An 18,663-nucleotide genomic window follows, 5' to 3' on the forward strand; every position below is an offset into this window, starting at 1 on the left:
GTTTCTTTTCCTTGTGGGAACGCCCGATAAAAAATAGCGTCTAAATTATATTAAACTAATTAAAAAAAAAAAAAATTACTATTATCTTTGGCTGCGCTTTTCAAATATAATTTATTAATATTAAAATTCCACTCCCCTATTAGAAATAAAATTCCAAATTGCCCAACACTATTCTGTCCCGGGTCAGACCACTGGCTATCCAGAGACCGGTCCTGGGATGGACATGCCCGAAACCTTAGTGGTATAGGAGCATGTAAAAAAAATACTCTCTCTTAAAAGCTCCTTTGCTGCTAATCGTAAAGAGTAGCTCATGGAATGAATGAATGAATCTTTAACGACACCCCAGCATGAAAAATACATCGGCTATTGGGTGTCAAACTATGGTAATGCAAATAAATAAAGTGATGATCAACATCAATATAAAAATTCAAGACTTAAACAAAAACAGTGTAAAAACTGTGCAAAACACAAATATCACAGAATTTTACGGATACTGAATTTTACTCAAAACTTCAATTGTGTGCTGTATTGGCCATTCTCAAAGAGAATGTTACACCCCTGCACCACGGTGAGGTTACAGCACACGCAGGGGAGAGTAGCCCATGGAGTAGCGTTAAACGGTTTACTCTTTTATTATATGCGTTGCCCTCAACAATATGTCCAACATCATATAGCCGTAAATACACCACAACTGGTCAACGACAGTGGTATGTGTTTTTCTGTCTGTGGGAAAGTGCATATAAAAAATCCCTTGCTGCATTAGGGAAAATAAAGTGGGTTCCCTGTGATGACTAAGAGTCAGAATTACCAAATGTTTTACATCCAATAGCCGATGATTAACCAATGAATGTGCCCTAATCGTGTCGTTAAATAAAACAAACTTTATATAACCGTAAATAAAAATGTGTTGAGTGCATCGTTAAATAAAATATTGACGTAATAACAGAACATAAGCATTTGACTGTAAATGTTTTGTTTTTAATATTTAAATATGTTATTTTGATACGTGTCATTGGTTCTTTGTTTATATCTTTGTGTTACTGAAAGAGGCATAACTGGAAATAAAGTTTAATAATATTGAAATAGCAAGGTAGAAAACTACTTGGAAGGATTGGGGGTAAACTGACATATACGTTTCGAAATTATGCATTGAAATAATGTTCAGGTACATTTTCAAATTAGCTTCTTTTTTGTCATTTTAATTGACTAATTTGATTTTTATTACTTATTTATAAGTTTAAAGGCTGTTTAGTCTTTTAACCATTAAACTAGACATAGCTTGCAACTTCTTGCTTAAATGATCAATTATGGAATATCCATCAAATTTTGGCCTTCTGATTATGCTGTAGGGTACCGGCTCCAACTCAGAGCGAGTTGTTAGGGGCTCAATGGGTAGGTACACCCTCTTCTCTTTCACTAACCACTAACCAACTAACAACTAACCCACTGTCCTACACAGACAGCCTAGATAGCTGAGGTGTGTGCCGAGCACAGAGTGCTTGAAACTTAATAGGATATAAGCACGAAAATAAGTTGAAATGAAATGAAATGTGGTAATGTCAGTCAGCTAATTGATTAACACTGCTGACCCACTGCTGGAGGTAGCTTGCTGGACAGACTGGACCAGTACCTCTAAAACATGCATGGGGGTACAGGATACATTATATAACCCAATAAAGAGCTGTGTCTATCAAATGGCATGTCTGTGTTATGGGACGTCTGACTTTTGGGAGGGAACCTCCTGGACGGAGGAGCCGGCGTAAGTCGACACATGCGCCCATGACAGGCGTGTGCTACAACAGCTTGTTCTGAATGTGCACGTTAAAAGTCTGTGACGTGACCTGACCTGTGTAGGAACACTACACAGAGTTCTATCTAATTAATCACTAACACTTATTCATTAGCCTAATGTCCTTGACGCTGAGGCGTGTCTTAAGGATAGTCTTAATTTGAAACATGTACCCAAATTAATTGCAGTACAGTCGGGTAATTGATAGTGTGCAGCTGCTTTCTCTTTTCCTTGTAGTCTAACTTTCTCGTTATCTAATGAAACATAGACCTGTACGCGTGTTCGAATTAGTATTTGAGCACACAATGAGCAATCAATAATTCCTGTACTTAGTACATGTAGTATGAATGGATGGCACTTACACAGCATGAATAACATTGCTAATGAGTAAGATGGCGGTTGTTGTTAGGTTTTGTTTGTTTATTTTAAAGAATAGTCATCAAGTCATTTATTCTGTCGTTATAATTGTCCATAAATACATATATATTATACTCTTGTTAAAAAACAACAGAAAAGTTGTTCTTAAGTGAATGAATGAATGGACGAATGAATGAGTGTTTAACGACACCCCAGCACAAAAATACACATCGGCTATTGGGTGTCACAAATGGTAAGTATATGAAAATATTATTTATGTATATTTATGTAAAACCACAGTGTAAAACCCCAGTCTCACATACACTAATTATTTCCCAAATAGGCCGGACTTAAGAATTCTTGGTGATTCTTGACTATACGTACTGAGACCGTAGGGTGTTCATGGCCTTTCGTCAGTATTCTTGAATGTTCTGGATCGACTCCTGACTGTTTTCAACATGTTCAAAACTGTCGGGAGTAATCGTGAATAAAGTTGAAATCGTGACTCAATCTTACGAGGTCTTGAGGGCATCGTGCGTAACCGTAGTATGTTCGTAGACGCATTCGGGATATTCGTAGTTAAACGTGGAGATTCACTACGAACCAGCAAGAACTGATACGACGCCACTACGACTTACGTACGAATACAGTACCTTTTTGTTAAGTAGCTAAGATTTGTTAAGTTCCTACTACGAAGTTGCAAGAAAGAAATCGGTAAGAATACAGTAAGATCTACTAGGACATCTCACATTTGCAGTACGATACCCAGCCCAACTGGTATAAATACAGGGCATCAAGTCTAATTCAGTCTAAATTGTGACCTGCAAGAAGTCTACATCTACCAACAACAACCATGGGTGATGATCCTAGAAGACTGGTGCTTCTTCATGATGTGGTGTAACTGGAGACAGACATTGCACAGAAGGAGCGTGCTATAGCCCAGCACGTGGACCAGGACCGGAGAAGAATTGGAAGGGGAAGGAGGGCGAGACGATATTGGACCAGGTCCATGGCTGCGCAGGAGATCTATGCTGGGACAGTATGATCACCTGATGATGGAGCTGATAGATAAAGATATACCTCCTTACAAGAACTTTCTCAGAATGGAGCCTAATATGTTCCATGAGCTTCTGAACAGACTCGGTGATAGAGAAGAAGGACACGTGGTACAGGAAGGCAATCCCCCCAGGGCTGAAGCTGGCCATAACCCTCAGGTACCTAGTAGCCAGAGACAACTACCATTTTCTGCCTTATCCAGCCATATCTTGTCCTTCATTCCTTTATCTTTGTAATCCCGCCTAGCTTTGTTATAGATCTGCCACTTCAAGCTCCTGGGCTTCTGACAGCATAACTGCCGCCTTATTCTTCCTCTTGCCCGACATATCTTTCTCTGCCTCAGGCTCTTTATCTGCCTCTGGTTCTCCACGGGTACGTTGGCACTTCCCTCGTCCCATGCGGCCGGTTGCTGACTTCTTGAAGAGCGGCATGGTGATGTTCACTGCTTGCAGGCAGAACGTCGAATACAATCTGGCCTGTTAAGCAGCCTTCATATAGGCATCTTGCGGCAGTCGTACTGGTTCTCGAGGCAGTCGTACTGATTCGTGTAGCAGTTGTGCGGATTCGTAGGCGTGTCGTAGTAATTCTTGACGCATTCCGCATTAATCGTCATGATTCGTAGTGTATTCGGGAAGGCATCCTAGGGGACACGTACATGTAGGTCGTCCCGATTCATAATGAATCGGATTCAAGATCGTAGTTGTATCGTATTAGTTCTTGCAACAGTCATGAGCATTCGTACGCAGTTCGGGAAAGAAGCCGAATCATGCAAATTTTGCCGAAAAATCGGGAGCAATCGTGTATATTCCTGGACATTCGGGGTATAATTATTGTATGTGAGACTGGAGCTTAAGGAGCTGTGTGTTGGGGGGGGGGAGTATAATACAATACATAAAATCGAGGTAAGTCAATTTTAAAACTTTGTATAGAAGTCAGTGTTCTAAAAACTACAATTAATTCGGGATGGAATTTAAAGGATTCCAAAACATTTCTCTTGCCAAATATATCATTTCTCGTCGGCTTCAGATGATCACACTCCACAAAAATGTGGTGCACAGTCAGTGTACACACTGAGGAGCAGGGTCCTTCTTTAAAATGAATGCATGTGTCAAATATGTATGGCCGACGCGGACAAATTTGTAAAGGCTGTTTCGGTCTTAAACGCGTATAAGGGGCGTGACGTAGCCCAGTGGTAAAGCGCTCGCTTAATGCGCGGTCGGTTTCGGATCGACTCCTGTCGACGGGACCATTGGGCTATTTCTTGTTACAGCCAGTGCACTACGACTGGTATATTAAAGGTCGTAGTATGTGCTATCCTGTCTGTGGGAAGTGCATATAAAAGATTCCTTGCTACATTATAAAAAATGTAGCGGGTTTCCTCTGTTGACTAACGAGTCAGAATTACCAAATGTTTGACATCCAATAGCCGATGATTAATTAATCAATGTGCTCCAGTGGTGTTATTAAACAAAACAAACTAAACGCGTATAACTACATACAATTACGAGCCTTAAACACTTGTGTTTAAGAAAAACTGGCTTCATAAAATTCTTCCCAGCATGTTTAATTTTCACCATCCATAAATGTCACGACCTGATAGCTGAAAAGACCACCAACACGCAACACATTTTATTAAATTAAACATAGCACATAACTTTACGTATACATACCACAAACACACAAGCATACAGTTAGTCCATTCATTCGCGTTCATTCATACCTCTCAAAATACATATATACACTAATACTATACTAGGTGGCAATAAAAACGCAATCTCGGAAATGATCATGGTTTATTTTATTATACGAGATCCCACAAAAATGAAACTGATACCACCAGTGAGACCAACCACTGGCCCATCTGACTGGCACTGTCAGCCGCCAACAGTGAATCGCACATAACGTCTCTGGCGATGTCAACGTCATGGGGGTCAGTATTTCGTGTGACCTCCATGTGCTGCGATGCACGCCTGCAGCCTCCTAGGCATGGACATGCACAGGCGCCTCACCACACGTCGTGGGATGGCTGCCCAGTGATGCTGCAATGCCTGCTGCAGCTCAGCGAAGTTCTGTGGTGGATTCGGTTGGTTTTGAACACGACGTCCCAGCTCGTCCCACATGTGCTCTATTGGGTTCATGTCCGGGGAAACTGCTGGCCAGTCCAACACAGTGACATGGTGGGCACGAAGAAACGCCTGTGTACGCCTGGCAGTGTGCGACCGAGCGTTGTCTTGCTGGATGACGAGCTTGTTTCCGCCATGCCGTCTCATCAATGGGAGGAGGACCGGCCGCAGGATGTTGTCGACGTAGTGTTGCGCATTAAGGTTTCCCTGTACCACCACGAGTTCGGACCGGAAGTCAGCATTGATGGCGCCCCAAACCATGACTCCGCCGCCCCCGTAGCGGTCCCTCTCCAGAACACAGGCCTGCGCGACACGTTCTCCACGACGGCGGTAAATGCAACGACGTCTGTCCGTGACACTCACGTTAAATCTCGATTCATCCGAGAAGATGACATCTCGCCATCTCCTGGGTCGCAAATGCCCACCATTCCTGGCCCATAAGAGTCTTGCTTGACGATGTCTGTGCACGAGGATAAGGCCACGGTAGGGTCGGTGGCAATACAGTCGTGCTGCGGCAAGACGTCTCCGGACAGTTCGGGCGCTGATGAGTCGTCCCCTGGTTCCCACTTCAGTCCTGGCAGTGCTTGCGGCTGTCAAAAACCGATTGCGCAGGTGCCGCAACCGTATGTTCCGGTCCTGTCTATTGGTCGTTACGCGTGGTGTGCCCGAACGACGGCGGTCATTGACGGTCCCTGTCGTCTGATATCGGTTGAGGAGCCGATTAATGGTTGACGGGTGCACGTGGAACCGTTGTGCTACCCGCAATTGCGAGTTTCCGGCATTCAACAAGCCAATGGCTTGATTCCGATCGGCGTTGTTCAACCGAGGCATCGTGTAGGAGTGAGATACTCATTGCCACCCGCGTGTTCTGAGTGTGCCCGGGTATCAGGAAATGCACGTGCAAAGTGTTATTTCGCCAAGTAGTTGCGTGTGCGCGATTTACCGGATAATGCGTTTTTAGCGTTGTTCCCCTTATGTTGGGAACAGGCCGGAAGTCGACCTTTACATGCTGCTGAAATAATGTGTACCACTGTACCATGTACATTGACGAATAGCGTCAACGAAGTCCAACCGGAACGTATATTATTTTGACAAAAGGAAATTGCGTTATTAATGACGGCTAGTATATAATATATACAATAATACAAAATGTACACATATACACACTATATCCTCCCAACCCACATATATTGTTTCGCAGTTCAGTCTTATATTAAACAGTGTTGTCTAAAACATTCACAACGAGGTTGTGTTGTCATCTAACACTACGTCAAATTGTCATCCACCATGACAACGTTGAAGCTGTCATCCACTACGACGACGTTAAGTTGTCATCCACTATGACGACGTTGAAGCTGTCATCCGCCACGACGACGTTGAAGCTGTCGTCCACTATGACGACGTTAAGTTATCATCCACTACCACGACGTTATTTTGTCATCTGCCATGACGACATTGAAGCTGTCATCCCCTATGACGACGTTAAGTTGTCATCCACTACGACGACGTTAAGTTGCCATCCACTACGACAACGTTAAGTCACTGCAGTAATATATCACGTATTATAATTTCATACCACCTGTATAAAGATACTATTATATGCTAACATTTCGTTATATAAAAATTCATCAACTGTACAAACAATTCCACCACCTAAATAACTTACAAAAACACTTATGTTAAAACCGTGTACACAAAAAAATATATATCTACTCACAATTACGTACAACCCAGATAACCCCTTTTCATATAGACCGGCCTCAGTGGCGTCGTGGTAGACCATCGTTCTACAGGCTGGTAGGTACTGGGTTCGGATCCCAGTCGAGGTATGGGATTTTTAATCCAGATACCGACTCCAAACCCTAAGTGAGTGCTCCGCAAGGCTCAATGGGTAGGTGTAAACCACTTGCACCGACCAGTGATCCATAACTGGTTCAACAAAGGCCATGGTTTGTGCTATCCTGCCTGTGGGAAGCGCAAATAAAAGATCCCTTGTTGCTAATCGGAAAGAGTAGCCTATGTAGTGGCGACAGCGGGTTTTCTCTCAAGATCTGTGTGGTCCTTAACCATATGTCTGACTCCATATAACCGTAAATAAAATGTGTTGAGTGCGTCGTTAAATAAAACATTTCTTTCTTTCCTTTTCATCTCTCTCTCTCTCTCTCTCTCTCTCTCTCTCTCTCTCTCTCTCTCTCTCTCTCTCTCTCTCTCTCTCTCTCTCTGTCTCTGTCTCTGTCTCTGTCTCAACTTGTGTACTGTCCTCTCCTCTATTGTGCATGCCTTGTACTAAACCAATTCGTTTTCCACTGGCTAGCTAATATTTGAAACAATGCAGCAAGAATGTCTCGAACAATACGCACGTGCAACATACCCGTCTTCATGGGTGTACGACCCGGGGGGCAGGGGGAGCAATTGCCCCCCCCCCCCCCCCCAAATTCGGGCAAAACAGTGGGGGAAATTCGGGCAGTTTTTATCTGGGTAAAATTTCGGGCAAATCAACCCCTCCAGCCCTCCTAAATCAAAGAGTCCCCATACGCCCATGCCTAATCAGTACTCCCTTGCTTCAGTGAAATGTACATATTACACACAGAGTAAAAATAAAGACAGACTTGCCTCTTGTCAAAACAGATACTCAACAACAAATTAAACTAAATATATAATTACCAACCTTGACTTGTGACAATTAACAAACTGGAAAATAGAGTTAGAATGACAAATCCATTATTGGTCATGTGGTATATGTCACATATGTCCTTGGAGATAATTTAAAACAAATAGCCATCCAAACTGTAACAAAGTTTAATGAATGAATGAATGTTTAACGACACCCCAGCACGAAACATACATCGGCTATTGGGTGTCAAACTATGGTAATGCAAACAAATAAAGTGATGATCAACATCAATATAAAAATTCAAGATTTAAATAAAAACAGTGTAAAGAACTGTGCAAAAATACAAATATCACAGATAGATACTGACTTTTACTCAAACTTTCAATTGTATCGCGAAGAAAACACGAGGATTTGTGCTGTATTGGCCATTCTCAAAGAGAATGTTACACCCCTGCACCACGGTGAGGTTACAGCACGCGCAGGGGTAACAACATTTAACTTAACAAAGGAAATGTAATAAGGCTAGGAGTGAAACATGCTCGTGGGAATTCCAGTGAAATGGGTAAACCTTTAGCATCACAAATCCCTTTCTGGCCACTGTGTTAGGTGTGAATTCCGTCCTGTAATCCTGGATGATAGAATCCTGCCGGTTGAGTTTGGGCATAATTACAGCAATGGCTTCTAATAACATACTCCTTTGGCCCGGAAACAAACGGAAGGTCAGGGAGACGTGACCTTATCAAACAGCTGGTTGCGCCAAGCTCAAGAACAAACAGCTTTTCTTTTGTTTACAAAAGTCAAAACTAAATATTAATTTAATACAATTTGCATTTGTTTTTCTTGGGACTGTAGTCAGAACCAAATGTGTGACTTATTTTGACGTGATTGTCTATTCGTTCACCGCAGCATTATGTCCGCGTATTGAACTCGGTGGTAAGATTGGGGACAAACAAATCTTCAGATGGGACCAAAAAAAGGTTTCACAACGACGTTTCATATATCTTGTCATCTGACGAGGAGATTTTGATAAAATATTTTATCAGAAAACAATTAAGAAAACTGTTTTCACGTTACCAGTTCCACTGGTGATGACGTTTTCAATAAAGTGCAACGTTCTGTCATCCAGGAATGACATGTTGGCTTCACTGATGAGCCTAAATCTGTAAATTAAAATGATCCTAAACAAATGTCCAATATGTTAGTTGAGCATACCCTCATTCCTCTCACAAATAAAAAGTTGTTGCAATGTGTGACTTAACGTAAACACACATTCTTCTCACGAATAAACATTTTTGCAATGTATATTTTCAGGTAAACCCTCATTTCTCTAAAGTATACATGCGTTCTTTTTTATGGGGGTTTTCGGGGGAGTGGGGCAGAGGTTGTTTTGTTGTTATTGTTGTTTCCAGTGTGTTACTTGAGGTAAATCATCATTCGTTGTCAAAAAGAAATGATCATTTGCAGATATATGGAACATGTCAGTGACATAATGAAAGAAACAACATTCATATAATACGTAAATAGTAATAGACATTGATTTGTAACATTGTGCACACAACAAACAAACAAACAAATGCGTGACACATGCATTCACAAATAGGAATATGTTATGCACTGGTGTTTTGACTTCGTTGTTTTTAAAATCGTAGACTTGTTAGGTATCTTGAATCCCACCAATTGCTTACTAACGTGCAATGTGGGTTCAGATCTAGACGTAGCACAGTTGATCATTTTGTTTGATTTGAAAGGTTTTGTAGGGAAGCTTTCATCCACAATCAGCACTTGGTTTCAGTGTTTTTCGATTTGGAGAAGGATTACGATACCACGTGGAAGTATGGGATTTTAAACGACCTCCATGGCATGGGCCTTAGAGGTCGACTTCCTGTTTTTATTTCTCAGTTTTTAAAAGATAGATCTTTTAAAGTCTGGGTGGGGTCAACTTTGTCTGACATTCACCCACAGGAGATGGGTGTGCCTCAAGGTAGTATCCTGTCTGTAACTTTATTTTCTGTGAAAATTAACTGAATCACCCAGTGTTTAACACCTGGTGTGGATTTCTCGTTATATGTCGATGATTTTCAGATTTGCTATAGATCGTCCAATATAAGTATCATTGAACGTAAGTTGCAGCTTTGTTTGAATAAACTTCATCAATGGGCAACTGACAATGGTTTTCGATTCTCAAAGGCAAAAACGGTTTGTATGCATATCTGCCAGAAAAGAGGTCTCCACTTAGATCCACAGTTGTTTTTGGACAAAAATACAATTCCAGTTGTGGGGGAGACTAAATTTCTGGGGGTTATATTTGACAGGAAGCTATCTTTTGTGCCCCATCTCAAATATGTTAAAAAGAAGGGCTTGAAAGCTCTCAATATTTTTAAAGTTATTGGTAATACAGAATGGGGAGCAGACCGAAAGGTTATGCTCCGTCTGTATAGATCTCTTGTGAGGTCTAAACTAGATTATGGATGCATTGTGTATGGGTAGGCACACAAGTCTTACTTGCAGATGCTAGATCCTATACACAACCAGGGACTTAGGCTATGTCTTGGTGCATTTAGAAAATCTCATGTAGAGAGCTTGTACGTTGATGCACATGAACCTTGTTTGGGTGCTAGACGTGGAAAGCTTTCTCTGCAGTATGATACCAAGATCAAATCATTACCAAAACATCCTACACATGATGCGGTGTTTGACAACAAATATATGAAGTTTTTTATGCAAGACCTAATGCTATTCGTACATTTGGTCTTCGCAATAAGCACTTTTTGTCGCTTTCCAACATTGATTTATCAGACACTTTGGAAAGTCCTTCATATTTTGTTTTACCACCTTGATATATTACACCACCTAAAAGTGTGTTTCATCTTGCTCATCTGAAGAAAGATCGTACAGATGCTGTGGTTTATAAACAATTGTTCATGGAAATTCAAGACAGGTACCGTGATTACATTCCTGTGTATACAGATGGATCACGGGATGGGAATTCTGTGGCTTGTGCTACAGTCTTTCCATCGGACACCATGTTTTTCCATGTGACTCGGCATCGACTTTTAGTGCTGAAGTTTGGGCAGTCATTAAAGCCTTAGAAGAAATCAAGGATTCGATTGCATCCAGATTTATTATTTTACCGACTCACTTTCGTGTCTCCAAGCTTTGCACAATATGAAGCTGGACCATCCCTTAATTGGAATCGTGATACGAAAGTGTGTCTTTTTATCTATTGCCAATAAAGATGTTGTATTTTGTTGGGTGCCCAGCCATGTTGGTATCAGGGGTAATAAAAAGGCAGATTCTGCTGCCAAGTCTGCTTTGATTGTGCCTCATGCCAGGGTTGGTGTGCCTTATACTGATTTTAAACATAATATCAATGAATTTATCTTTTCGACTTGGCAACATGATTGGGACAGTGTGGTTGCGAACAAGCTTCATTCTATCAAGCCAGTCTTGGGAGAGTGGCAGTCCTCCTATAGACAGTGCAGGAAGGATGAAATAGTCTTGTGTCGTGCTCGCATCGGTCATACATATTTGACCCATTCATTTATTTTGAAGAAGGATCCTCCACCTCAGTGTGAGTGCTGTCAGTGTACTCTGACGGTACGCCACATTTTGGTGGAGTGTCCTCACCTCAAAGAAACTAGAAAAGATATTTTTGATGAGAGAAATGTGATGGAATCCTTTCGATTCCATCCAGAATTAGTTTTACAATTTTTACGTGATACGAACTTTTATTCTAAATTTTAATTTTATATATCTGTGATAATTTTATTTGCTGCACAGTTCTTTACATTGTGTTTTAATTGAACTGTTGAATTTTTATATTGATGTTGATCATCTCATTTCTTTGTTGCATTTACCATAGCTGATGTATTTTTCGTGCTGCAGTGCCGTTAAACATTAATTAATTAATTGATCATCAATTGTTTTGCATTTACTATAGTTTGACACCGAATAGCTGATGTATTTTTTGTGCTGGGGTGTCGTTAAACATTCATTCATTCATTCATTCATTCGTTGTTTTTAGGTGGACGAAAAGAAATGGTGGGATTGTACTATTCAAATAAGATCGAGTGGTTGCCAGAGACACCAATTGTTTGGAAAGGTTAGTCATCACTAGTTCGAGTGTCATCTAGCCCTCCCCGTCAGGGAGAATACATAAACAGAGGATCGCTAGAGGACACTAAGTACAACGTTGATCGTAATGACCAAATTTTAAAAGCGAAAAGGAGGGACGGATACTAGGAGAGGGTTCGCAACCCTTTTCTTGAACTTCAAAGTACATGGAAACCATATGCATCATACGTTAATATAGTTCCGAATACCATAGATGTCCTATTTTGGCGTTGCACCCCTGGCACAATTCCGCAGCCACTCCTGAAAAGAATAATAATTGCCAACAGAGAAAATGATAGCATCTCTAATGTTCATCATGTTAGCTAAAAATATATAACTATGAAAGGGTTATTTAATCAAATGGGAAATAAAATGTGTTGGCAGGGAAAACCTGAACATTTTCGTATAATTCTAATTATTGTTCAGACATTTCTCCCTGAAAAATGTTTGTTGTAATAAATAAAATAAATAAATAAACAGTCAATATTATAATGGAATATCACTGTATTTGACTCTTACACGTATAACGAGCGTAAAACAGTTTTATGTTAAAATGAAAAGGTTATTGACCCTAGTTACTAGGCAGGGTGAAATATATATTTTTTATTATAACGGTTAACCACATTTTTAACATTTAAATTACACATTAGTAATATGACAGTGTAATTTAAAGCAGAATATGTTGTTATACAGTTAGTAATGTGACAGTGTAATTTAAAGTTCGAAAATGTGGTTATACCGTTAGCAATGTGTAATTTAAAGTTCGAAAATGTGGTTATACCGTTAGTAATGTGTAATTTAACGTTCGAAAATGTGGTTATACCGTTAGTAATGTGTAATTTAAAGTTCGAAAATGTGGTTATACCGTTAGTAATGTGTAATTTAACGTTCGAAAATGTGGTTATACCGTTAGTAATGTGTAATTTAAAGTTAGAAAATGTGCTTATACCGTTAGTAATGTGCACCTTAAAGGTAAAAAACATATTTCCACCGCTATATCTAAAAACATATTTCCACGCCTAGAATCAGTGAGTGAAATTACATTGTTATGAGCTGTTGTAGAAAGAGGAAGTTCCACTTCCAGCGAACGCCTGACTGACTCTGTTGTCCTATGTTTTATGTTGACACAGGTGGACATATTCCTAAGGATTCGGTCACAGTGATAAGGATCACACAGGCGCTCTCCCTATCCTTGTACATCGCTATCTGCTGTGTGTCTGCTATGGGATTTGTACTCACCTGTGTGTTCTTGGCATTCAACATTGGATACAGGAAAAGCAGGTACGTGTTTTCGTATGCCTCACTCTAGTGTGATGCAGATTCCCAAGGACGTGCAGGTCCTGGTTAGACACGTGTGCAGTGGAAGGGTTGCGGAGGTCGAAACCCCTCCTTAAGCCGGATTTATACTTCACCGCCGACTCTAGTCAGCGAGTAGTTGACTCTCCAAGTCCTCCTCCTGTTCAAACCTAATCCTGATTTTTCAGTCAATTCAATATGATTTTAACACAGTTCATATTAAATTTTAGTGCGCGTTCGTTCAACGCTTCTTAGTTTCCCACAAAATAAAATTCAGTTGTGCATGAGGTATGAACTGACCTTTACTTAAGGACATTTGTTTTTTCTTCAAATATTTTCTGGTGGAACCATGGCTCGATCCCCCAACACACGCGCGCACACCACCACTACCACCACCACTATAAACGTCGGTCGCTACAGTCTTGACTCCAACCTGCAAAACTTCCTGCACACGCGCCTGTGGTTTAAGTTCAACCAGCCGTTTGTCGCTAACGCTTGCTAGACTGGTTCATACGCTACACGTTAACCCGAATGACCGCTGTGAGAATCAAGTCAAAATAGTTTAAAACATTTAGCGAAAAACAGCAGGCTGAACTTATATCTGCTTGGAAACATTTTATCGACACCACTAGAGCACATTCATTTATTAATCATCAGCTATTGGATGTCAAGCGTTTGATAATTCTGACACCTAGTTATCAGAGGAAACCCGCTACATATTTCCTAATGCCGAAAGGGATTTTTTATATTCACTTTTCCACTGATAGGAAAGTACATACTACGGTCTTTGCGCAGTTGTGGTTAACTGGTTGGAACGAGAAAAAACAATCAGTTGAATCAATCCGCCGATGCGGTTCGATCCTGCGACGCATACACCTCCAGCAGTAGATCTGGTTGGAGTTTCTGAGTGTTTAGTTAGTACTAGGTGGATCAAGTCGAGCGCGCCATACTGATTTTAATTGTGTGTCTTTTCATTTTATTTTGTATTTCGTCTTACTCCTATAGTGATAATGTTATACTTGTAGTCAAACGTAAACTCCGTGTAAACACTGCGTAAGAGGCCTGCATAACTGGACCTTCCTGTACAAACTACATTTATGTAGAGGTGAAATAGAAGCATTTATTTACACAGTAGATATATCTCTCAGTGATCTTCGGGCATGTGGTTCATTTGAAATTATATCAAAATCAGTGTGCTCTAGTGGTGTCGTTAAACAATAGAAATTGAACTTTTCTTCTCTTTTATTTTGGCAATTGGCAATGTTGACCTTTTTCTGTATGTGCATGCGAAAAACGTGAAAAATGGGCGGGTGAAAAAAATAAATCGATTCTATGGTTATCAGTAGCAATATTTCCAATATTATGAGCGGAGCGATTTCTAGAAGTCGCGTCTGCACCTCGCCAAAAATACAGCGATATAGAAAAGGTATAGCGTGCCACTGTTTCCACCGGCGTTGGATTTAACTGACGCTGGGTTAAACTTCTGTTCATCATGTTTTAAGGTTTTGTTATCTTATTTATTAATTGTGCCCAGGATCGTGAAGATGTCCTCACCTAACCTCAACAACGTCACCTTGGTTGGATGTCTGGTACTCTACGGCACTGTCCTTTGGGAAAGCAATGCTACGTCAACGTTTACGGCGTTCTGCCAGGTGATCGGTTTATGTCATTGTTTATGTTCTGTGTGTATGTGTTTATCATGCAAGCATGCCTACTGTGACCCAATAACTCCTGCCTGATAACTCAAAGTGCTATTATGTGACTGCCTTCTACCACATCCGTTGCTAGTTTGATAACCTTGGTGTTGCTACGTGATATCAGATCAATAGGAAATCAATTCTGCGCATGAGATTTAAAAAGAAAAAGAAACAAGTAGCTTCCTGCAAATAATGTTTATTTTGCAACAGCAGCTGACGTCATTTAGTAATTAACAGTCAGTGACGTAGATCTTCTGTGAGTTAAACCTAAATTTGTGTTACCATGCATCCATGCTTCCTGTGATCTGATAACCCCTACCTGATAATTCGAAGTGCTATCAAGTCACTAGGAAATGAGTTGTGCACATGACGGATGTTTGCAGGTAGGTCGTTGTTTTCTCATTTTTTTAAACATCTGTTTACAGCAGTAATTGTTTAACTGCATAAATAAATATAGTATTTACACTTCCTGTAACGTCCAATTACCTCTTAGTTTTCAATTATCCATTATTCGCTCCCATTCGGAACTAGCCAGCGCTTTGAATTAAACATTTTGAAACAAAACAGCAAGTAGCTTCCTGCAAAGAATGTTTATATTGGAGCAGCGTCTGGCGTCAGTCACTAGCAGCCAGCGATGTAGATTTTCTTCAGGTTACACATAAACTTGAGTTTATTTTCACACAAAAAGGTACAAAAATTGTAATGCTGTGACACAAAAGACTTTGAAATATAATCAAAGTATTTTATTTAAAACTTGTAGACACGCGTAGCTTTTAGGCTGGCTATGCCATTCCCAAGATGCTTTCCTTCTTTATTGTTATTTATTTATTTATTTCCTCAGGCAAAACTGGTGTCACTGACTGTTGGGTTCTCATTGGCATTTGGCGGACTGTTCGCTAAAACATGGCGAGTGTATGTGATATTCACTCATGGCACTAAGCAGAAAAAGGTAAAATATGTACATAGCTAGAAGAGAAAAAAAAAGTAATAAACAAAGCAAAGCAAAATACAATAAAATAAAATACGTATATTTAGAGCAGATATGTTGCATCGCACCCCCTCTGAAAGAAGCAACTTATATTTTCAGTCGTTCTGTGTATGGTGTCCTCCATGTTCTGTCTTCTGTCTGTCGGTCTGTTTATACATTTTCAAACATTATCAAGACTACACTCTAAAATGTTATTATAGTTATTCAGCTGTTAACTTTATGTAGTTTGATTGTGGTAAGCAAAGATAAGACGAAAATCACGTAAATATCTAATATATAAATTTAAAATATGTAGCGACCAATGTTCCCAATTATATAAAATATCCCTTGCTACTGATGGGAAAATGTAACAGGTTTTCTCTTTAGGACTATATGTCAAAATTATCAAACGTGTGACATCCACTAGCCGATGATTAATAAATCCATGTGCTCTAGTGGTGTCGTTAAAGAAAACAAACTTTAACTTTAACTAATGCTATGGACGTGAACGTCATATGAATGCTTTTTTGGGTCAACAAAGTACTGAGAAACACTTCAGTGTCAGCAAGTTACAAACGTAACTAATTGGACGTGATTCATGAGCACTATGTTAGCACTCTTTATAAAAACACTAATTGTGAAGTCACAATAGTTTGAAGGTACTGCACCGATTTGCTTGGCATTGGACAGATCCTGATGTTAACTCCACGACTTATCTGGATATCCAGTAAAAACTAAATTACTGAATGTAGTCTTTGGGGGTATTTACCTTTTTATATTTTGTATCAAAGTTAAAGATAAACTTTTCTTTTGTTTAGCGACATTTGGTAATTTTTCACACGACGTTTTAGAGGAAACAGCAAGGGATCTTTTGCATGCACTTTGCCCACAGACATGACAGCACAAATGGATTTTCAAATTTAGCAATAGGTTGTAAGTAATATGCAATTCGACACTAAACCCAGCATGAATGAATGAATGAATGAATGAATGTTTAACGACACCCCAGCACGAAAAATACATCGGCTATTGGGTGTCAAACTATGGTAATGGGAAAAACAAAGTGATGATCAACATCAATATAAAAATTCAACACTTAAATAAAAACACAGTGTAAAGGACTGTGTAAAAATACAAATACAAATATCACAGAATTTTACGGACACTGAATTTTACTCTAAACTTCAATTTGTGCTGTATTGGCCATTCTCAAAGAGAATGTTACACCCCTGCACCACGGTGAGGTTACAGCACGCGCAGGGGACATATATATAAATATCCCAAATTGGCTCGCCAATGGGGATCGATCCTAGACCGACAGTGCATCAGGGGCTACGTCTCGCCCCTTCTTCTCCCCCTCCCCCATTTAAACGATCCCTTGCTACCGATGGAAAAATTAAAAATGAAGCGGGTTTCCTCTATGACTATATGTCAAAATTACCAAATATTTGAAATCCAATAGCTCATGATTAATAAATCAATGTGCGCCAGTGATATTTTTAAACGAAACAAACAAAGCACCAAACATTTTGTTTCAGGTTGTCAAAGATAAACAGCTGCTGCTAATGGTCTGTGGTCTTGTAACCATCAACCTTTCCATCATCATTGTCTGGTTTGTGATCGACCCATTCCAGATTGTCGTACAACAGTTGCCTGTAAAGGTAAAATAGCACACTTTTTGACACAAATAAAATGATAATCACAGGGCACATTAACATACATTCATTTGTCTTGCGGTTTACATTTTGATTTTAGTTGATATATTGTCATCGCCGCCTCAAGAGTATTTGTCGTCTTGGGTGATGCATCAGGTTTAGACTCCAGTAACTGGGTAAGACAATGTTAATGGTAAATAGAGATGTTTAATTCATGTCTTCTGCCAAAGATGGGTTTTTTCTTCTTCTGTTCACTCATTACAGTTTAGTTTTAGTTGATGTTTCATTTAACAATACCAATGCCATCTCAGGAGTATTAATGTTTGACGTGTTAGGCGAACCTAACGAGCCTTCAGATTTCTGTTTAATAGGTTACGGTCAATGGTAAATAGAGAATAGTTGATCTTTTCTATCAAATATGAATTTTATTTCATTCACTGAAGTTTCTAAGAGTCTCGTTTCAAAAGAGTATTGTGTTTTACTTATTATGTAGATCAACGTCATTGATGATATCGAAATTCATGGAAGCACCACAAACTGCAACTCTCACATGCATATCTATTTCCTGGGCTGCCTACTTACAGTCCAGGGTATCATTCTGTTGTTTGGGGTATTCCTGGCACTCCAAACACGGAAGGTATGCAGCATTTTACTCACTCATTTGTTATTAAAGCTACGTTGTTGTTTTTATTCATGAAAAAAATACAAATTAGCAATTAGTAATCAGTTAGATTATTAACTTTTAACTGATATTTCGTATTCATTATTTAGGTTCGGACATTTGTATTCAAAATAAATATTTCATATAGTCGCTTTAAGTATTTTATCAGTCTCGTAAAAACAAATCTGTTACAAAAAGAGGAAATAATAAAATAGTGTGGTATCGAAGGACGAAACATAGCTTTGAAATGTGAATAGTAGCATGAAGAGGGTTGGGAACGGAAGAGTTTCTGCCTTCGTAGCTTACATTAAAGAGCCATACTTGAAAATGTCATA

At 39.7% G+C, this 18,663-nt stretch overlaps 1 protein-coding gene across 1 annotated transcript in view; it reads left to right on the plus strand.

Annotated features, from left to right (window-relative positions):
* Positions 1-18,663, plus strand: part of LOC121369725 (gamma-aminobutyric acid type B receptor subunit 1-like) — a 51,576-nt gene that overhangs the window by 21,201 nt on the left and 11,712 nt on the right. The window contains exons 7-12 of the mRNA XM_041494778.1: positions 11,964-12,041; positions 13,183-13,333; positions 14,883-15,000; positions 15,887-15,994; positions 17,551-17,673; positions 18,161-18,304. Of these exons, the coding sequence (XP_041350712.1) occupies positions 11,964-12,041; positions 13,183-13,333; positions 14,883-15,000; positions 15,887-15,994; positions 17,551-17,673; positions 18,161-18,304 (722 nt within the window). The remainder of the gene's footprint in view (positions 1-11,963; positions 12,042-13,182; positions 13,334-14,882; positions 15,001-15,886; positions 15,995-17,550; positions 17,674-18,160; positions 18,305-18,663) is intronic.

Source organism: Gigantopelta aegis, chromosome 4 (assembly GCF_016097555.1).
Source record: "Gigantopelta aegis isolate Gae_Host chromosome 4, Gae_host_genome, whole genome shotgun sequence".
Lineage (NCBI taxonomy): Eukaryota > Metazoa > Mollusca > Gastropoda > Neomphalida > Peltospiridae > Gigantopelta > Gigantopelta aegis.